General features: G+C 47.1%; 1 protein-coding gene across 1 annotated transcript in view; it reads right to left on the bottom strand.

Moving 5' to 3' along the window:
* Positions 1 to 13,276: 13,276 nt before the first annotated feature.
* dcaf5 (ddb1 and cul4 associated factor 5) overlaps positions 13,277 to 22,278 on the bottom strand; it is a 31,086-nt gene continuing 22,084 nt past the window's right edge. The window contains exons 9-10 of the mRNA XM_065004396.1: positions 17,061 to 17,207; positions 13,277 to 16,480 (exon numbers count right to left, since the gene is read on the bottom strand). Of these exons, the coding sequence (XP_064860468.1) occupies positions 15,152 to 16,480; positions 17,061 to 17,207 (1,476 nt within the window). The 3' untranslated portion in view covers positions 13,277 to 15,151. The remainder of the gene's footprint in view (positions 16,481 to 17,060; positions 17,208 to 22,278) is intronic.

Raw genomic sequence — 22,278 nt, 5'->3', positions numbered from 1 at the left:
GGCGAGCTTTACACCACTCCAGCTGACGCTTGGCATTGCGCGTGGTGATCTTAGGCTTGTGTGCGGCTGCTCGGCCATGGAAACCCATTTCATGAAGCTCCCGACTAACAGTTATTGTGCTGACGTTGCTTCCAGAAGCAGTTTGGACCTCGGTAGTGAGTGTTGCAACCGAGGACAGACTATTTTTACGCACTACAGTACTCAGCGGTCCCGTTCTGAGAGCTTGTGTGGCCTACCACTTCACGGCGGAGCCGTTGTTGCTCCTATACGTTTCCACTTGACAATAACGGCACTTACAGTTGACCAGGGCAGCTCCAGCAGGGCAGAAATTTGACAGACTGACTTGTTGGAATGGTGGCATCCTATGACGGTGCCACGTTGAAAGTCACTGAGCTCTTCACTAAGGCCATTCTACTGCCAATGTTTGTCTGTGGAGATTGCATGGCTGTGGGCTCGATTTTATGCACTTGTAAGCAACGAGCTGAATCCACTAATTTGAAGTGGTGTCCACATACTTTTGTATGACTATCCCCTGTTCACACTATGTGACTATCCCCTGTTCGCACTATGTGTATATACCGTAGTATCTCCATTCTTGTGTATCTTCGTGTTACTATTTTATTTTAAAACTCTGCATCACTGGGAAGGAGATCGTAAGCAAGCGTTTCGCGGTAAAAGGGCATTTGATTTGATGTACCGTGTCACCGGGCGGCTTCCCGTGGCCACGGTCTATCTACCTTGTAAGGTAAAACCACATACCGGAACTCCTCGCTGCATGGAGGCCTCTCTCCTCTTCCTCACTCACTACCTCCCTCTCCCTGCTCTGCCCTGCTCCCCCTCTCTGCTAGCTAAATCTAAACTGCATAGCCTACACACCGGGTAGCCCTGGTCGGTCTGAAATATTTCTTTGACTACATGAAACAGGAGCGCTCTTCCCATATATGGACAAACTTCCAAGCGGGTGAATGTTTGGGAAAGTGATGTCACAGATTAAGAGCAGGCTACAGACTGCCAACTCACTGAATGGTTTGTGTTTAAAGAGACAGAGTATCTTTCCACAGCAAGGCGCGAGTGTTACTACTGTGCAGACCAAGAGAGGAGAGAGCCTCAACGAAACAATGAAAGACAGTGTAGCTAGCCTACAGTTTTGGAACAGGGTTAAGACAGTTCACGTATTCCTAAAATCTTTTTTTTTTTTTTCACAGGTAGGAAGAGTGAAGAGGAGAGATGCGAGCAGGGAAAGAGCATTTCTTCCATGTTCGTTATTATTTCTCAAAGAAACATATAGGTTATTACTCTGTACCAGTAAAGTATTACTATATTACCAGTAAATACCTGGTCATTTCTGTCCTGGAGGAGGAGCAGGATGAGGAGGAGGAGAAGAGATTGTGTCTGCAATGAAGGACAGGCAGCTTCAGAAGACCCACTGTCGAGTTGACCCTAGATGATGTTCTCCTGATCAGGTGGATCTGACCACAAGACACCTGATCAGGTGGATCTGACCACAAGACACCTGATCAGGTGGATCTGACCACAAGACACCTAATCAGGTGGATCTGACCACAAGACACCTAATCAGGTGGATCTGACCACAAGACACCTGAAGACAATAGAGTACTAAGAAAAGGAGCTTGGAGTGAAGTTTGGAGTGTGTGTGTGTGTGTGTGATCACTCTCTGGCCTCTACACAAGGCATTTCAACCATGTTGTAGTGAATACAAACGATGCAGTCCATCCTGCTTTCAGTTGCAGAGATCAATTCCTTGTATGGAATAAGTAACTGGGGAAACAATGACAATGTTTTTAATAGTTTTAATAAAGTATTACGAGAGTTGTTTATTCCTTCTCAAAACAATGGAGAGCAGAATGTGTGTGGCCTCAGTGCCCTGTTTTAAAACGTGACTTCGTCTTTGTTAAAAAATAAAATAAAATAAAATATTTCCCAATTCTAATTTCTAAGAAGATCCTGTTCACCACAAAAACAAAACAAGACAAGACTAATTCTGCTGAAAGGCCATCAGAGGAAGTTGTATTTATTTAGAAGCCTCTACAGGATTGGTGGGTCCCCCACGGGACGGTTGAGCTAACGTAGGCTAATGCGATTAGCATGAGGTTGTAAGTAACAATTACATTTCCCAGGACATAGACATATCTGATATGGGCAGAAAGCTTAAATTATTGTTAATCTAACTGCACTGTCTAATTTACAGTAGCTATTACAGTGAAATAATACCATGCTATTGTTTGAGGAGAGTGCACAGTTATGAACTTGAAAAGTTATCAATAAACCAATTAGGTACATTTGGGCAGTCCTGATGCAAAATTTTGAACCTAAATGGAATGGTTCATTGGATCAGTCTAAAACTTTGCACATACACTGCTGCCATCTAGTGGCCAAAATCGAAATTGCACCTGGGCTGGGATAATACTTCTACACCTGCATTGCTTGCTGTTTGGGGTTTTAGGCTGGGTTTCTGTACAGCACTTTGAGATATCAGCTGATGTACGAAGGGCTATATAAATAAATTTGATTTGATTTGATTTTGAATACATCATCATGGCCTTTGTCGTCATCATCATCATCATCAAAAAAATAAACACGTTTTTTTCTTTTGTATTATCTTTTACCAGTTCTAATGTGTTTTATTCTCCAACATTCATTTCACATTTCCTCAAACTTCAAAGTGTTTCCTTTCAAATGGTACCAAGAATATGTATATCCTTGCTTCAGGTCCTGAGCTACAGGCAGTTAGATTTGGGTATGTCATTTTAGGCGAAAATTTAAAAAAAGGGTCTGATCCTTAAGAGGAATTATTAAGAACAAAGCCGACAGGAACTATGCATTCCAAATAGGGCTCTGGTCTAAAGTAGTGCACTATATAGGGAATAGGGTGCTATTTGGGACTCATCCAGAGTGACTGCTTGGCTGGAACGTCACACTGCTATGGCCAGCAGCACTAAGTGGAGACTAGAGAAGTAGCTTGGATAACCCTTAACAAATCTGTCTGTCAGTTTGGTCTCCAGATCATCACATGACCAGGAAGACAGATATATCAAAATGACTAGCAGGTGCTCTAGAATCAACACTTAGACCACGATAACCTGTGGTGATAACCTTCACCAATATGTCTGTCTGATCTGTTCTCAGATCATCACCACCACTTCAACACAGACCCATGATAGCCTGGTCCCAGATGTGTTTGTGCTGTATCCAGCTCCTAAGGGACCATATGGGACCACGGGAGTTAAATAAAGCACAAACAGATCTGGGCCCAGGCTAGGCCCATGAGGACATAGAAATAGAATGATTAGACTAGTTTCTATATCTATGCATGAGGTCCTGTGAGGTATAGAATAGATATGATTGTCAGATAGAATTCATTCTATCTGAAACGATTATATTTCTGTCTGCGAGGTTCAGAATGTCTCTCTGCGTCATTGTTCTGATGAAGGGCAAAACTTCAAGCTTTTAATAGTTGCTCAAATAAATCGTGTTTTTACTATGTTTATGTTATTAACATAAACCCTTTTAGCAATCTCCAGGCCTCCACGCGCACAAGCTGCTGATGCGCGCCTCCTGAACATCGACATTAAACAAAACATGTTTTTTTAAAGTTGAATAAATAAACGTTATATATACACCATCATAATAAAAGGAACATGATATCAAGGAAATATATTTCAGAAACTGTAGACTGCCCCACTAACTGCCCCACTATCTGCGCGCTGGAGAAAGAAAGGAATGAGAGATGGAAACGCGTGGCGGTGAGATATGCTGTAGCTACAGGTAATGTGTCAGCCTAGGCAATACAAAATCACCATAATTGTAGGCTTAGCCGCTCTGCACGAACAGAAAGTTTGGAGTGTAGGACTCCCGAGTGGCACAAGGCACTACATCTCAGTGTTAGAGGCGTCACTACAGACATCCTGGTTCGTTCCCAGGCTGTGTCACAACCGGCCGCGATCGGGAGTCCCATAGTGGCGGCGCACAATTGGCCCAGCGTCGTTCTGATTAGGGGAGGGTTTGGCCGTGATTGTAAATAATAATTTGGTCCTAAATGACTTGACTAGTTATTAGATAAAAAAAAATAAAAAACAGTAGTATAATGTATCCAGTCCATTCAGTACGCATAATAATACACATTCAAAGGCGATTACTGGAATGTGTTCCTAGTAATAGGCTAGACCAATTATGTAGGTACGAAATACATCTTAAATCCGTTTTTTAATTGTTTTTTGCTGTTCGTAATATATGGCTTTGTACGATTAAAAAAAAACATCACCCAGATTTTTTGTTTGTTTGTGTGGAGGTGCTGATTTACTGCGAATAAACTATAAACTATGAAAATAAACACTCTATATATCAACTCCCGGTAATTTATTTGGTAATCAGCAATGTTTCGGCATCACTGTGATTTCAAGGTGTTCGATGATATAGACTACTAGACAGTACAGCCAGCCAGGATGATATAGACTACTAGACAGTACAGCCAGCCAGGATGATATAGACTACTAGACAGTACAGCCAGCCAGGATGATATAGACTACTAGACAGTACAGCCAGGATGATATAGACTACTAGACAGTACAGCCAGCCAGGATGGCAGACTACTAGACAGTACAGCCAGCCAGGATGATATAGACTACTAGACAGTACAGCCAGCCAGGATGATATAGACTACTAGACAGTACAGCCAGCCAGGATGATATAGACTACTAGACAGTACAGCCAGCCAGGATGGCAGACTACTAGACAGTACAGCCAGCCAGGATGATATAGACTACTAGACAGTACAGCCAGCCAGGATGATATAGACTACTAGACAGTACAGCCAGCCAGGATGATATAGACTACTAGACAGTACAGCCAGCCAGGATGGCAGACTACTAGACAGTACAGCCAGCCAGGATGATATAGACTACTAGACAGTACAGCCAGCCAGGATGATATAGACTACTAGACAGTACAGCCAGGATGATATAGACTACTAGACAGTACAGCCAGCCAGGATGATATAGACTACTAGACAGTACAGCCAGCCAGGATGATATAGACTACTAGACAGTACAGCCAGCCAGGATGGCAGACTACTAGACAGTACAGCCAGCCAGGATGATATAGACTACTAGACAGTACAGCCAGCCAGGATGATATAGACTACTAGACAGTACAGCCAGCCAGGATGGCAGACTACTAGACAGTACAGCCAATCAGGATGATATAGACTACTAGACAGTACAGCCAGCCAGGATGATATAGACTACTAGACAGTACAGCCAGCCAGGATGGCAGACTACTAGACAGTACAGCCAGCCAGGATGATATAGACTACTAGACAGTACAGCCAGCCAGGATGGCAGACTACTAGACAGTACAGCCAGCCAGGATGATATAGACTACTAGACAGTACAGCCAGCCAGGATGGCAGACTACTAGACAGTACAGCCAGCCAGGATGATATAGACTACTAGACAGTACAGCCAGCCAGGATGGCAGACTACTAGACAGTAAAGCCAGGATGATATAGACTACTAGACAGTACAGTCAGGATGGCAGACTACTAGACAGTAAAGCCAGGATGATATAGACTACTAGACAGTAAAGCCAGGATGATAAAGACTACTAGACAGTACAGCCAGGATGATATAGACTACTAGACAGTACAGCCAGCCAGGATGACAGACTACTAGACAGTACAGCCAGGATGATATAGACTACTAGACAGTACAGCCAGGATGATATAGACTACTAGACAGTACAGCCAGGATGATATAGACTACTAGATCGTACAGCCAGGATGATATAGACTACTAGACAGTACAGCCAGGATGATATAGACTACTAGACAGTACAGCCAGGATGATATAGACTACTAGACAGTACAGCCAGGATGACAGACAGTAGCTCTGTGAACTTGTCTTAAAGACAACTCTTCGGGCATCGTGGTTTCCAAGACAACCAACTACAGTCGATGAGATCATTCAGCCCTCTTCCACTGTGAAGGAGTCTGTTCCAAATGGCACCTCTCTTACCTCTAAGATTCAAATCAGGAAGGCTGGAGACTGCACGTGACGAATAAACTTTGATTTAATCTGGTCTTGAATGCTGGTTTAACTTCGTCCAGTATGCGTAACATAATTCACTCCGTTTCCTATTCCTACGGGCATAGTGGGAACGAATACAAACGTACAGTATGATCATCAGTGTAGCAGTACGTTTCTCCTCCTCTTTGCTATTAGCCACGTGCGGTATGTCATTTACCTATTGACCTTATGGCCTAGAAGCACTGGCACAGTAGTAAACAGTCCTCACGCTTGCTGTTTAACCTACGGGCTTCACCGTCCTCTCTCCCCACCAATGGGCATAAATGTTGAGATGTGTTTATATACGGGAACTTATCCTTATTCTCTCACTTGCTGTTTTTCCAACAACAATTTACAGTCTCGATAGCAGCAGTAACGGGTAGGGCCACCTGCCGTCAGGCTCCGAGGACATTCCCTCGATGACGAGGACATTCCCTCGGTGACGAGGACATTCCCTCGGTGATTCCCCAAACGATGTAATAAGATTCCATATTGCATTCAGTCATTGTTCATTCACTTAAGCCTGTACTCGATTGAACTACTGTTGACCAGGGCCCATAGGGCTTGTAAGTGCACTATATAGGGAATAGGGTGACATTTGGGACTAAGTAGTGCACTATATAGGGAATAGGGTGCCATTTGGGACTAAGTAGTGCACTATATAGGGAATAGGGTGCCATTTGGGACTAAGTAGTGCACTATATAGGGAATAGGGTGCCATTTGGGACTAAGTAGTGCACTATATAGGGAATAGGGTGCCATTTGGGACTAAGTAGTGCACTATATAGGGAATAGGGTGACATTTGGGACTAAGTAGTGCATTATATAGGGAATAGGGTGACATTTGGGACTAAGTAGTGCACTATATAGGGAATAGGGTGCCATTTGGGACTAAGTAGTGCACTATATAGGGAATAGGGTGCCATTTGGGACTAAGTAGTGCACTATATAGGGAATAGGGTGCCATTTGGGACTAAGTAGTGCATTATATAGGGAATAGGGTGACATTTGGGACTAAGTAGTGCACTATATAGGGAATAGGGTGCCATTTGGGACTAAGTAGTGCACTATATAGGGAATAGGGTGCCATTTGGGACTAAGTAGTGCACTATATAGGGAATAAGGTGCCATTTGAGACTAAGTAGTGCACTATATAGGGAATAGGGTGCCATTTGAGACTAAGTAGTGCACTATATAGGGAATAGGGTGCCATTTGGGACTAAGTAGTGCACTATATAGGGAATAGGGTGCCATGTGGGACTAAGTATTGCACTATATAGGGAATAGGGTGCCATTTGGGACTAAGTAGTGCATTATATAGGGAATAGGGTGCCATTTGGGACTAAGTAGTGCACTATATAGAGAATAGGGTGCCATTTGGGACTAAGTAGTGCACTCTATAGGGAATAGGGTGCCATTTGGGACTAAGTATTGCACTATATAGGGAATAAGGTGCCATTTGAGACTAAGTAGTGCACTATATAGGGAATAGGGTGCCATTTGGGACTAAGTAGTGCACTATATAGAGAATAGGGTTCCATTTGGGACTAAGTAGTGCACTCTATAGGGAATAGGGTGCCATTTGGGACTAAGTATAGCACTATATAGGGAATAGGGTGCCATTTGGGACTAAGTATTGCACTATATAGGGAATAGGGTGCCATTTGGGACTAAGTATTGCACTATATAGGGAATAGGGTTCCATTTGGGACTAAGTAGTGCACTCTATAGGGAATAGGGTGCCATTTGGGACTAAGTATTGCACTATATAGGGAATAAGGTGCCATTTGGGACTAAGTATAGCACTATATAGGGAATAGGGTGCCATTTGGGACTAAGTATTGCACTATATAGGGAATATGGTGCCATTTGGGACTAAGTAGTGCACTATATAGGGAATAGGGTGCCATTTGAGACACAAATGGTTTCTGTCAGAGGGCGGGGCTTCTTTTTTTTATCTGATCACAGGAAGTTAGTCCTTTTATGGTTATTTAGCTCACTGTTAGTCACTGTGAATGGAGTCTTCTTTTGGTACAGACCTAGCCTACATCAACCCTGTGGAATTAATTCCTCTCCCCGTCAATTACACTGAAATTGCTAGCTGCTGTTAGTTGGTACTATACATAGTAGAGTATTTAGGAATGTTACTCAATATCGAGACGGAAATTGTATTCAATCTGAAAATGAAACGTGGATTAATAAACAGTGAAACAACAATGTGTGGATCCACAGGTCTCATCTTTATCATTTAATGAAAGAAAACTATTTTTCTTGTCATCTTTAGTTTAGTTTAGTCCAGGGCTCTCCAACCCTGTTCCCGAAGAGCTGCTGTCATCTTTAGTTTAGTCCAGGGCTCTCCAACCCTGTCCCCGATGAGCTACTGTCATCTTTAGTTTAGTCCAGGGCTCTCCAACCCTGTTCCTGAAGAGCTGCTGTCATCTTTAGTTTAGTCCAGGGCTCTCCAACCCTGTTCCCGAAGAGCTACTGTCATCTTTAGTTTAGTCCAGGGCTCTCCAACCCTGTTCCTGATGAGCTGCTGTCACCTTTAGTTTAGTCCAGGGCTCTCTAACCCTATTCCCGAAGAGCTGCTGTCATCTTTAGTTTAGTCCAGGGCTCTCCAAACCTGTTCCTGATGAGCTGCTGTCACCTTTAGTTTAGTCCAGGGCTCTCTAACCCTGTTCCCGAAGAGCTGCTGTCATCTTTAGTTTAGTCCAGGGCTCTCCAACCCTGTTCCTGATGAGCTGCTGTCACCTTTAGTTTAGTCCAGGGCTCTCTAACCCTATTCCCGAAGAGCTGCTGTCATCTTTAGTTTAGTCCAGGGCTCTCCAAACCTGTTCCTGATGAGCTGCTGTCACCTTTAGTTTAGTCCAGGGCTCTCTAACCCTGTTCCTGAAGAGCTACTGTCATCTTTAGTTTAGTCCAGGGCTCTCCAACCCTGTTCCTGAAGAGCTGCTGTCATCTTTAGTTTAGTCCAGGGCTCTCCAACCCTGTTCCTGATGAGCTGCTGTCATCTTTAGTTTAGTCCAGGGCTCTCTAACCCTGTTCCTGAAGAGCTACTGTCATCTTTAGTTTAGTCCAGGGCTCTCTAAACCTGTTCCTGATGAGCTGCTGTCTTGTAGGGTTTTAACTCCAACCCTGTTCCCGAAGAGCTGCTGTCATCTTTAGTTTAGTCCAGGGCTCTCCAACCCTGTTCCTGATGAGCTGCTGTCACCTTTAGTTTAGTCCAGGGCTCTCTAACCCTATTCCCGAAGAGCTGCTGTCATCTTTAGTTTAGTCCAGGGCTCTCCAAACCTGTTCCTGATGAGCTGCTGTCACCTTTAGTTTAGTCCAGGGCTCTCTAACCCTGTTCCTGAAGAGCTACTGTCATCTTTAGTTTAGTCCAGGGCTCTCCAACCCTGTTCCTGAAGAGCTGCTGTCATCTTTAGTTTAGTCCAGGGCTCTCCAACCCTGTTCCTGATGAGCTGCTGTCATCTTTAGTTTAGTCCAGGGCTCTCTAACCCTGTTCCTGAAGAGCTACTGTCATCTTTAGTTTAGTCCAGGGCTCTCTAAACCTGTTCCTGATGAGCTGCTGTCTTGTAGGGTTTTAACTCCAACCCTGTTCCTGAAGAGCTACTGTCTTGTAGGGTTTTAACTCCAACCCTGTTCCTGAAGAGCTACTGTCTTGTAGGGTTTTAACTCCAACCCTGTTCCTGAAGAGCTACTGTCTTGTAGGGTTTTAACTCCAACCCTGTTCCTGATGAGCTACTGTCTTGTAGGGTTTTAACTCCAACCCTGTTCCTGAAGAGCTACTGTCTTGTAGGGTTTTAACTCCAACCCTGTTCCTGAAGAGCTACTGTCTTGTAGGGTTTTAACTCCAACCCTGTTCCTGAAGAGCTACTGTCTTGTAGCGTTTTAACTCCAACCCTGTTCCTGAAGAGCTACTGTCTTGTAGGGTTTTAACTCCAACCCTGTTCCTGAAGAGCTACTGTCTTGTAGGGTTTTAACTCCAACCCTGTTCCTGAAGAGCTACTGTCTTGTAGGGTTTTAACTCCAACCCTGTTCCTGAAGAGCTGCTGTCTTGTAGGGTTTTAACTCCAACCCTGTTCCTGATGAGCTGCTGTCACCTTTAGTTTAGTCCAGGGCTCTCTAACCCTGTTCCTGAAGAGCTACTGTCTTGTAGGGTTTTAACTCCAACCCTGTTCCTGATGAGCTGCTGTCTTGTAGGGTTTTAACTCCAACCCTAATCTAGCACACCCGATTCTAATAATTAACTAGTTGATATGCTGGTTAGTGACAACATGGGTTTGGAGTGAAAACCTACAGAAGGGTAGCTCTCCAGGAGTGCCCTGGTTTAGTTCATAGATTGGTTTGGTCTAGCCCATCCAACCATAGATTGGTTTGGTCTAGCCCATACAACCATAGATTGGATTGGTTGATTAAGTCTATAGATTGGTTTGGTCTAGTGTGCTGTTCTGCTATGCTACAGTCTATGGTTTGGTCTAGTGTGCTGTTCTGCTATGCTACAGTCTATGGTTTGGTCTAGTGTGCTGTTCTGCTATGCTACAGTCTATGGTTTGGTCTAGTGTGCTGTTCTGCTATGCTACAGTCTATGGTTTGGTCTAGTGTGCTGTTCTGCTATGCTACAGTCTATGGTTTGGTCTAGTGTGCTGTTCTGCTATGCTACAGTCTATGGTTTGGTCTAGTGTGCTGTTCTGCTATGCTACAGTCTATGGTTTGGTCTAGTGTGCTGTTCTGCTATGCTACAGTCTATGGTTTGGTCTAGTGTGCTGTTCTGCTATGCTACAGTCTATGGTTTGGTCTAGTGTGCTGTTCTGCTATGCTACAGTCTATGGTTTGGTCTAGTGTGCTGTTCTGCTATGCTACAGTCTATGGTTTGGTCTAGTGTGCTGTTCTGCTATGCTACAGTCTATGGTTTGGTCTAGTGTGCTGTTCTGCTATGCTACAGTCTATGGTTTGGTCTAGTGTGCTGTTCTGCTATGCTACAGCTCAGTCTATGGTTTGGTCTAGTGTGCTGTTCTGCTATGCTACAGTCTATGGTTTGGTCTAGTGTGCTGTTCTGCTATGCTACAGTCTATGGTTTGGTCTAGTGTGCTGTTATGCTATGCTACAGTCTATGGTTTGGTCTAGTGTGCTGTTCTGCTATGCTACAGTCTATGGTTTGGTCTAGTGTGCTGTTCTGCTATGCTACCGTCTATAGTCTGTTCAAGGGTCATGTTTCTTTCACTGCAGTGTTGAAGATTAGTTGCCGTGGTGACTTGGTACCGTGTGGGTGCAGAAACATCTATCCAATATTTCCTCTCTTCCATTATACACTGCTCAAACAAATGAAGGGAACACTAAAATAACACATCCTAGATCTGAATGAATGAAATATTCTTATTAAATACTTTTTTCTTTACATAGTTGAATGTGCTGACAACAAAATCACACAAAAATGATCAATGGAAATCACATTTATCAACCCATGGAGGTCTGGATTTGGAGTCACACTCAAAATTAAAGTGGAAAACCACACTACAGGCTGATCCAACTTTGATGTAATGTCCTTAAAACAAGTCAAAATTAGGCTCAGTAGTGTGTGTGGCCTCCACGTGCCTGTATATGACCTCCCTACAACGCCTGGGCATGCTCCTGATGAGGTGGCGGATGGTCTCCTGAGGGATCTCCTCCCAGACCTGGACTAAAGCATCCGCCAACTCCTGGACAGTCTGTGGTGTCCACGGCTCTCCAACCCTAGTCCATGGATGGAGTGAGACATGATGTCCCAGATGTGCTCAATTGGATTCAGGTCCTGGGAACGGGCGGGCCAGTACATAGCATCAATGCCACACTCTAGCCACATGAGGTCTAGCATTGTCTTGCATTAGGAGGAACCCAGGGCCAACCGCACCAGCATATGGTCTCACAATGGGTCTGAGGATCTCATCTCGGTACCTAATGGCAGCCAGGCTACCTCTGGCTCACACATGGAGGGCTGTGCGCCCCCCCAAAGAAATGCCACCCCACACCATGACTGAACCACCACCAAACCGGTCATGCTGGAGGATGTTGCAGGCAGCAGAACATTCTCCACGGCGTCTCCAGACTCTGTCACGTCTGTCACATGTGCTCAGTGTGAACCTGCTTCCATCTGTGAAGAGCACAGGGCGCCAGTGGCGAATTTGCCAATCTTGGTGTTCTCTGGCAAATGCCAAACGTCCTGCACGGTGTTGGGCTGTAAGCACAACCCCCACCTGTGGACGTCAGGCCCTCATACCACCTTCATGGAGTCTGTTTCTGACCTTTTGAGCAGACACATGCACATTTGTGGCCTGCTGGAGGTCATTTTGCAGGGCTCTGGCAGTGCTCCTCCTTGCACAAAGGCGGAGGTAGCGGTCCTGCTGCTGGGTTGTTGCCCTCCTACGGCCTCCTCCACATCTCCTGACATACTGGCCTGTCTCCTGGTAGCGCCTCCATGCTCTGGACACTATGCTGACAGACACAGCAAACCTTCTTGCCACAGTTCGCATGGATGTTCCATCCTGGATGAGCTGCACTACCTGAGCCACTAGAGTGAAAGCACCGCCAGCATTCAAACGTGACAAAAACATCAGCCAGGAAGCATAGGAACTGAGAAGTGGTCTGTGGTCTCCACCTGCAGAACCACTCCTTTATTGGGGGTGTCTTGCTAATTGCCTATAATTTCCACCTGTTGTCTATTCCATTTGCACAACAGCATGTGACATGTATTGTCAATCAGTGTTGCTTCCTAAGTGGACAGTTTGATTTCACAGAAGTGTGATTGACTTGGAGTCACATTGTGTTGTCTAAGTGTTCCCTTTATTTTTTTTTGAGCAGTGTATTTTTACCTCCAGTGATCTCCTGATGTGCTTTAAGGATTGCTGTGGACTTAGAAGCTCCAATTTGGTTGTTTTTCTATTAAAAATAAAAACATTCTAAAATGTGATTTTGAGTGAGGAAAACCTACAAAACAGGGAAAAACTAAACTAAGATTTTATAGGGCCCTAGATAAGGCTCATGGTCTATTCCTGGGTTACTTTTACATTTTCCCGTTGTACCGAAACGAACGGTTACCCCAAAACCTTAATACGTACCTGACTGTGGGTTTGGTGAACACCCCTAACTATTATTGTAAAATGGATAAACATTCCTTACAATGAATAGAGGCTCAGAAATGGCAGTGAAATCATTGATAAATGAATGATTCTTTAATTGAAGAAAGCAACAACAACAATAAGACACTTGCTGCTGCTTGGTAACAGAGGGTTTGGGTCAGGAAGGAGAGGAGACGAGAGCAATCGATTCCTTTTAACACTGAAATCATAATAAATCATACCTTCTTTATCAATGCACAACTCAAACAGCTGGTTGGGCTGGCTACACCCGATTGCCATGGAAACGCATAAACTTCACCAAGCTAAGCACTGGAAAATCTAAATGAATCTAGTCTCGTTTTTAACTCCAATTGAAATCAAATCCGCAGTCGAAAAGCTTTAGTCCTGAATTTCAGCCCCCCCATGAGTGTTCTCTTAAAATTAAAACTCTGTATTTGTTTCAAAACATGAACATAAAAAAAAAAAACATTTCTGCCTTAAGACTAAATGACTAGCAAAATAATTAACAATAGCATTACTGTCAATATGATTACTTATATGTTAGTAAATTATGGCATCTTTGTGGTTTGACCACAGAAGTGATGACCTCACTGTGATTTGCTCACAGAAGAACACGTGTCCCAATGGGTGGTGATTTCACTTAAGGACCAATGGAATGGTCTAAAAATGTGCTAACTCCGCCCACCCGGTCCACGCAAAACCACCTCGCCCAATCTCTCAAAATTGCGACACCCTTTTTAGAGTGTAACGCCAAACCAAGAAACTGGATTGTAAAAACCCATAGAAAAGCCACCCTAAATTGAGTCTCAGGCTTCTGAAATGACACCCAATCCCTCAAGTCTACGGGTTACTGTAGCCCTAAAGTCTACGGGTTACTGTAGCCCTAAAGTCTACGGGCTACTGTAGCCCTAAAGTCTACGGGTTACTGTAGCCCTAAAGTCTACGGGTTACTGTAGCCCTAAAGTCTACGGGTTACTGTAGCCCTAAAGTCTACGGGTTACTGTAGCCCTAAAGTCTACGGGTTACTGTAGCCCTAAAGTCTACGGGCTACTGTAGCCATAAAGTCTACGGGTTACTGTAGCCCTAAAGTCTATGGGCTACTGTCTATGGGTTACTGTAGCCCTAAAGTCTACGGGTTACTGTAGCCCTAAAGTCTACGGGTTACTGTAGCCCTAAAGTCTACGGGTTACTGTAGCCCTAAAGTCTACGGGTTACTGTAGCCATAAAGTCTACGGGTTACTGTAGCCATAAAGTCTACGGGCTACTGTAGCCCTAAAGTCTACGGGCTACTGTAGCCCTAAAGTCTACGGGCTACTGTAGCCCTAAAGTCTACGGGCTACTGTAGCCCTAAAGTCTACGGGCTACTGTAGCCCTAAAGTCTACGGGCTACTGTCTATGGGTTACTGTAGCCCTAAAGTCTACGGGTTACTGTCTATGGGTTACTGTAGCCCTAAAGTCTACGGGTTACTGTCTATGGGTTACTGTAGCCCTAAAGTCTACGGGTTACTGTCTATGGGTTACTGTAGCCCTAAAGTCTACGGGTTACTGTCGTCTATGGGTTACTGTAGCCCTAAAGTCTACGGGTTACTGTCGTCTATGGGTTACTGTCTATGGGTTACTGTAGTCTATGGGTTACTGTAGTCTATGGGTTACTGTCGTCTATGGGTTACTGTCGTCTATGGGTTACTGTCGTCTATGGGTTACTGTCGTCTATGGGTTACTGTCGTCTATGGGTTACTGTAGTCTATGGGTTACTGTCGTCTATGGGTTACTGTCGTCTATGGGTTACTGTCGTCTATGGGTTACTGTCGTCTATGGGTTACTGTAGTCTATGGGTTACTGTAGTCTATGGGTTACTGTAGCCCTAAAGTAGTACACCGTAGGGAACAGGGTGTCATTTGAGACGTAACCAGTCCTAAACCAAATGATCACCTGGCACCTCAGGTGCAATCATCATGTCTTGAACTTCTTCTCTGAGGTCTCCGACCCCCCTGACCCCTCCCCTGACCCTTGACCTCTTGACCCAAGGTGAGTCCGTTTCAGCGCACCCTGGGATGAGCCTCTCTGAGACGACGACGACCCCCCATCCTCCTCCTCCTCCTCCACCAGGGTCCTAGTGCCTGCTGATTTCAACTCTAAGGTCTCTCTCTCTCCCTCGGAGTCTGAGGATTCAAATAGGTCTGGAGCCAGGCGACCCCTACAGCCTACCGGCACCTCAGTCATGTCAAGGTGCTGCAGCCCGTTCAGCCCAGGGCTGTGGTGTCTGGAACTAGGGGAGATCCAGCCACTATGATCGGACTCGTCGGCCTCTTCAGGACTATCTAATCCCTCGGCCATCCTCTCTAAAGCAGCCCTCCTCTCCCCAACCCTTCCTGCCCGGGACTCGTTCCTCTGCTGCAGGGCGTCTTGAGACAGAAGGGAGGCGATGAGGAGCCCCTCCTGCTCCGCTCGGTCGTCCTGGCTGTCCAGAGACACCGCAGGGCTAGAACCAGGGAGGGTGTGCGACGTGCGTCTCCCCGTTTTAGAGCCACTTCTGTGGGGTCCGATCTGAACCGAGTCCTGGTCCTGCTGAAGCTCCGTGGAGGACGCGGAGGAGGATGAGGCCTCGTCGATTGAGATCTTGGGGTAGGAGCAGGAGTCGACCCCCCCGGGGTACAAGGCCTGGGCGGACTCGGGGCGCCCCCCACTGGACAGGCGGGGGAAGTGCATGCGGCGCCACCGGGCTGCAGTACGTTGTCTCCTACTGGCTCTCCTCTGCTCCTCGTCCTCAGAGCTGGTGGAGGAGGTGGAAGAGGAGGAGCTAGAGGAGGCGCCGGCGGGGGAGGAGGTGGGGCTGGAGAGGGTGGAGTTGTCTCGGGGGCTGGGAGAGCGAGGCCGGGGCATGGGGTCTGGCCAGAATCCACTGGAGTCAGAGTCCTCTCCCACCAGGTCCAATAAGAACACAGACTGCTGATATCTGCTGCCACGCCTCCTCGGCTGCAGTGGCTCCACCCCTTCAGGATGCTCCGCCCCCGAGGCCTCGGGGGCAGCTAATGAGGACGATGAGGAGTGGTCTGACTCGGCAGTAGCAGCAGCAGAGGGCGGTACAGGCGTGGCGACTCCACTCCCAACCAGGACCCCGGCGCCGTCTCCTACAGCCCGCGTGGAGCGCCGTCCCCTGGCGTGGAGCTGCAGGATGGCCCCCTCACTCAGGTCACTGTCTGAGTCCGAACTCCAGCCCTCGATCTCCCGACGAACCAGAGAGTCAAAGAAGGCCATCATACGAGGATCCTCCTGGATGGACTGAGATGACATGCAACAGTTCTTAATTAGTCACCACAAAATGTGTGTGTGTAGGGAGGGTGTTATATAGGGAAAAGTAATGCACTATATTAGGGAAAAGTAATGCACTATATTAGGGAAAGGTAGTGCACTATATTAGGGAAAGGTAGTGCACTATATTAGGGAAAGGTAGTGCACTATATTAGGGAAAGGTAGTGCACTATATTAGGGAAAGGTAGTGCACTATATTAGGGAAAGGTAGTGCACTATATTAGGGAAAGGTAGTGCACTATATTAGGGAAAGGTAGTGCACTATATTAAGGGAAAGGTAGTGCACTATATTAGGGAAAGGTAGTGCACTATATTAGGGAAAGGTAGTGCACTATATTAGGGAAAGGTAGTGCACTATATTAGGGAAAGGTAGTGCACTATATTAGGGAAAGGTAGTGCACTATATTAGGGAAAGGTAGTGCACTATATTAGGGAAAGGTAGTGCACTATATAGGGAAAGGTAGTGCACTATATAGGGAAAGGTAGTGCACTATATAGGGAAAAGTAGTGCACTATATAGGGAATCATTTGGGACGTGAACCGGTGTTACCTGTGAGACGTAGTCGTGGCTCAGGCCGCTACCGCTGTTCAGGACCAAGTTGATGTACTCCTCGTGGCTGTACAGACTCCTGGACTTATCCTCCACAAGGCTATCCAGGTCTCCCAGACTCTCCGTCTGCTGGTAGGGGCTCCACGCCTGGGGAGAGGATGGAGGGGTTTCAGGGGGAGAGGACAAGGACAGGAGAGGAGGGTTAGAGTTTAAATTGAACACCTGGTTGGGCCTGTATCAGCTCTCACACCTCTGGTACGTTGAAGAAGATGACGGACCAACAGCAGCCTTGGGACCACCTGGAGGAGCGGAGGTTGAGATTAATTAACACCACATCCTTTCCTTTTACAAGCTCAGGCAGCTACGTTTGTCTGGGCTGGAGAGTGGCAGAGAGACAGTGGAGAGTGGCAGAGAGACAGTGGAGAGTGGCAGAGAGACAGTGGAGAGGGGCAGAGAGACAGTGGAGAGGGGCAGCGAGAGAGTGGAGAGTGGCAGAGAGAGAGTGGAGAGTGGCAGAGAGACAGTGGAGAGTGGCAGAGAGACAGTGGAGAGTGGCAGAGAGACAGTGGAGAGTGGCAGAGAGACAGTGGAGAGTGGCAGAGAGACAGTGGAGAGTGGCAGAGAGACAGTGGAGAGGGGCAGCGAGAGAGTAGAGAGGGGCAGCGAGAGAGTAGAGAGTGACAGAGAGAGAGTGGAGAGTGGCAGAGAGAGAGTGGAGAGTGGCAGAGAGAGAGTGGAGAGTGGCAGAGAGAGAGTGGAGAGTGGCAGAGAGACAGTGGAGAGTGGCAGAGAGACAGTGGAGAGTGGCAGAGAGACAGTGGAGAGTGGCAGAGAGACAGTGGAGAGTGGCAGAGAGACAGTTGAGAGTGGCAGAGAGACAGTGGAGAGTGGCAGAGAGACAGTGGAGAGTGGCAGAGAGACAGTGGAGAGTGGCAGAGACAGTGGAGAGTGGCAGAGACAGTGGAGAGTGGCAGAGACAGTGGAGAGTGGCAGAGAGAGAGTGGAGAGTGACAGAGAGAGAGTGGAGAGTGACAGAGAGAGAGTGGAGAGTGACAGAGAGAGAGTGGAGAGTGGCAGAGAGACAGTGGAGAGGGGCAGCGAGAGAGTAGAGAGTGACAGAGAGAGAGTGGAGAGTGGCAGAGAGAGAGTGGAGAGTGGCAGAGAGAGAGTGGAGAGTGGCAGAGAGAGAGTGGAGAGTGGCAGAGAGACAGTGGAGAGTGGCAGAGAGACAGTGGAGAGTGGCAGAGAGACAGTGGAGAGTGGCAGAGAGACAGTGGAGAGTGGCAGAGAGACAGTTGAGAGTGGCAGAGAGACAGTGGAGAGTGGCAGAGAGACAGTGGAGAGTGGCAGAGAGACAGTTGAGAGTGGCAGAGACAGTGGAGAGTGGCAGAGAGAGAGTGGAGAGTGACAGAGAGAGAGTGGAGAGTGACAGAGAGAGAGTGGAGAGTGACAGAGTGGAGAGTGACAGAGAGTGGAGAGTGGCAGAGACAGTGGAGAGAGAGAGAGAGACAGCGGAGAGTGGCAGAGAGACAGCGGAGAGTGGCAGAGAGACAGCGGAGAGTGGCAGAGAGACAGCGGAGAGTGGCAGAGAGACAGCGGAGAGTGGCAGAGAGAGAGCGGAGAGTGGCAGAGAGAGAGCGGAGAGTGGCAGAGAGAGAGAGCGGAGAGTGGGAGAGCGGAGAGTGGCAGAGAGAGAGCGGAGAGTGGCAGAGAGAGAGCGGAGAGTGGCAGAGAGAGAGCGGAGAGTGGCAGAGAGAGAGCGGAGAGTGGCAGAGAGAGAGCGGAGAGTGGCAGAGAGAGAGCGGAGAGTGGCAGAGAGAGAGCGGAGAGTGGCAGAGAGAGAGCGGCGAGTGGCAGAGAGAGAGCGGCGAGTGGCAGAGAGAGAGCGGCGAGTGGCAGAGAGAGAGCTTTGAGTGGCAGAGAGACAGTGGAGAGTGGCAGAGAGACAGTGGAGAGTGGCAGAGAGACAGTGGAGAGTGGCAGAGAGACAGTGGAGAGAGAGAGACAGCGGAGAGTGGCAGAGAGTGGCAGAGAGTGGAGAGAGAGAGAGACAGCGGACAGTGGCAGAGAGAGAGCGGAGAGTGGCAGAGAGAGAGCGGAGAGTGGCAGAGAGAGAGCGGAGAGTGGCAGAGAGAGAGTGGCAGAGAGAGAGTGGCAGAGAGAGTGTGGCAGAGAGAGAGTGGCAGAGAGAGAGTGGAGAGTGGCAGAGAGAGAGTGGAGAGTGGCAGAGAGACAGTGGAGAGTGGCAGAGAGACAGTGGAGAGTGGCAGAGAGACAGCGGATAGAGTTGAAGAGACAGAGTTGTCTCAGTCAGAGACTGTGGATAGTGGTGAAGAGACAGAGTTGTCTCAGTCAGAGACTGTGGATTGTGGTGAAGAGACAGCGTTGTCTCAGTCAGAGACTGTGGATAGTGGTGAAGAGAGAGTTGTCTCAGTCAGTCTTCACCTCAAGCCCTGTGATTCATAAAGGGACAGAGACCCATACAGGTGGTGGGGAATCACCTAGAGTTTGATCACCCGATATTCTAGATGACCCTTTGAATGAGCACCCACTATGTTGTGTTAACTAGCAGTTTGAGTTTGTGTATTTACCATAACATATAACACATTACCATAACATTGTGTATTTACCATAACCACAAGTAACGTCTGGGTGTCCATTAGTTTAGGCATCAAAAGTTAACTCACTTTTCAATTCGATCGAGTTGCAACATAAAACCGATCGGAATACCGAAGAATGCCAAAGTCATGCCGTCATTTTTGTTTTGTTTTGTTGGTTATGTTATATGGAGGATCCACCGAGACCAATCCCTACAACAGGGCTCTTCCTGGAGATCTACTGTCCTGTAGGTTTTTAGTCCAACCCTCTTCCTGGAGATCTACTGTCCTGTAGGTTTTTAGTCCAACCCTCTTCCTGGAGATCTACTGTCCTGTGGGTTTTCAGTCCAACCCTCTTCCTGGAGATCTACTGTCCTGTAGGTTTTCAGTCCAACCCTCTTCCTGGAGATCTACTGTCCTGTAGGTGTTCGGTCCAACCCTCTTCCTGGAGATCTACTGTCCTGTAGGTTTTCAGTCCAACCCTCTTCCTGGAGATCTACTGTCCTGTAGGTTTACAGTCCAACCCTCTTCCTGGAGATCTACTGTCCTGTAGGTTATCAGTCCAACCCTCTTCCTGGAGATCTACTGTCCTGTAGGTTTTCAGTCCAACCCTCTTCCTGGAGATCTACTGTCCTGTAGGTTTACAGTCCAACCCTCTTCCTGGAGATCTACTGTCCTGTAGGTTTACAGTCCAACCCTCTTCCTGGAGATCTACTGTCCTGTAGGTTTACAGTCCAACCCTCTTCCTGGAGATCTACTGTCCTGTAGGTTTACAGTCCAACCCTCTTCCTGGAGATCTACTGTCCTGTAGGTTTACAGTCCAACCCTCTTCCTGGAGAACTACTGTCCTGTAGGTTTACAGTCCAACCCTCTTCCTGGAGATCTACTGTCCTGTAGGTTTACAGTCCAACCCTCTTCCTGGAGATCTACTGTCCTGTAGGTTTTCAGTCCAACCCTCTTCCTGGAGATCTACTGTCCTGTGGGTTTACAGTCCAACCCTCTTCCTGGAGATCTACTGTCCTGTAGGTTTTCAGTCCAACCCTCTTCCTGGAGATCTACTGTCCTGTAGGTTTTCAGTCCAACCCTCTTCCTGGAGATCTACTGTCCTGTAGGTTTTCAGTCCAACCCTCTTCCTGGAGATCTACTGTACTGTAGGTTCAGTCCAACCCTCTTCCTGGAGATCTACTGTCCTGTAGGTTTTCAGTCCAACCCTAATTTAGCATATCTGATTCAGCTAGTTAAGGTATCATTGAGCAGCTAATTAGTAGAATCAGATGTGTTAAATTAGGGTTGGACTGTAAACCTACAGGACAGTAGTTCTCCAGGAAGAGGGTTGGACTGTAAACCTACAGGACAGTAGTTCTCCAGGAAGAAGGTTGGACTGTAAACCTACAGGACAGTAGATCTCCAGGAAGAGGGTTGGACTGTAAACCTACAGGACAGTAGTTCTCCAGGAAGAGGGTTGGACTGTAAACCTACAGGACAGTAGATCTCCAGGAAGAGGGTTGGACTGTAAACCTACAGGACAGTAGATCTCCAGGAAGAGGGTTGGACTGTAAACCTACAGGACAGTAGATCTCCAGGAAGAGGGTTGGACTGAAAACCCACAGGACAGTAGATCTCCAGGAAGAGGGTTGGACTGAAAACCTACAGGACAGTAGATCTCCAGGAAGAGGGTTGGACTGATAACCTACAGGACAGTAGATCTCCAGGAAGAGGGTTGGGCTGAAAACCTACAGGACAGTAGATCTCCAGGAAGAGGGTTGGACTGTAAACCTACAGGACAGTAGATCTCCAGGAAGAGGGTTGGGCTGAAAAACCTACAGGACAGTAGATCTCCAGGAAGAGGGTTGGGCTGAAAACCCACAGGACAGTAGATCTCCAGGAAGAGGGTTGGGCTGAAAACCTACAGGACAGTAGATCTCCAGGAAGAGGGTTGGGCTGAAAACCCACAGGACAGTAGATCTCCAGGAAGAGGGTTGGACTGAAAACCTACAGGACAGTAGATCTCCAGGAAGAGGGTTGGGCTGTAAACCTACAGGACAGTAGATCTCCAGGAAGAGGGTTGGGCTGCCCTGCCTTACAATGGAAACTCCAACATAAATATCTACAAACGTATAACTTGAAATTAAACCAAATCTTATGCACTCGTAACTACTGGTTTCAACTACATTTCCTGCGTATTAACAAGAAAACACTATGAATTTGCAAAATCAGCTTGCGAGGTTGCTATCCAACTAGCCTGTAGCACTGCAGAGTAAGTAGGTTATGAACACCTAGCTGTGGGTTAGAGCATTGGGCCAGTAACCAAAAGGTTTCTGGTTCGAATCCCCGAGCTGACAAGGTGAGAAAAATCTGTCGTTCCGCCCCTGAGCAAGGCACTGTTCCCCGGGTGCCGAGTACGTGCTGATTATAGCAGCATCCCGCGCCTCTCTGAGAGGGTTTGGTTAAATGCGGAAGACATTTCAGTTGTACAACTAACCTTTTCGAATGACCTAAAGCCATTCAGCTAACGAGCCTCGCTAGCCAACCAGCACAGTTGACAGTTAGCCACAAATTACAACTCGAGACCAACTAGGCACAAGCAGGAACCCACAGTACACAACTAAAACAAAGAAGAT

The sequence above is a fragment of the Oncorhynchus nerka genome, linkage group LG18, assembly GCF_034236695.1.
Source record: "Oncorhynchus nerka isolate Pitt River linkage group LG18, Oner_Uvic_2.0, whole genome shotgun sequence".
NCBI lineage: Eukaryota > Metazoa > Chordata > Actinopteri > Salmoniformes > Salmonidae > Oncorhynchus > Oncorhynchus nerka.
Note: the sequence above shows the minus strand (reverse complement) of the source record. Positions and strands in the feature narration are given on the sequence as shown.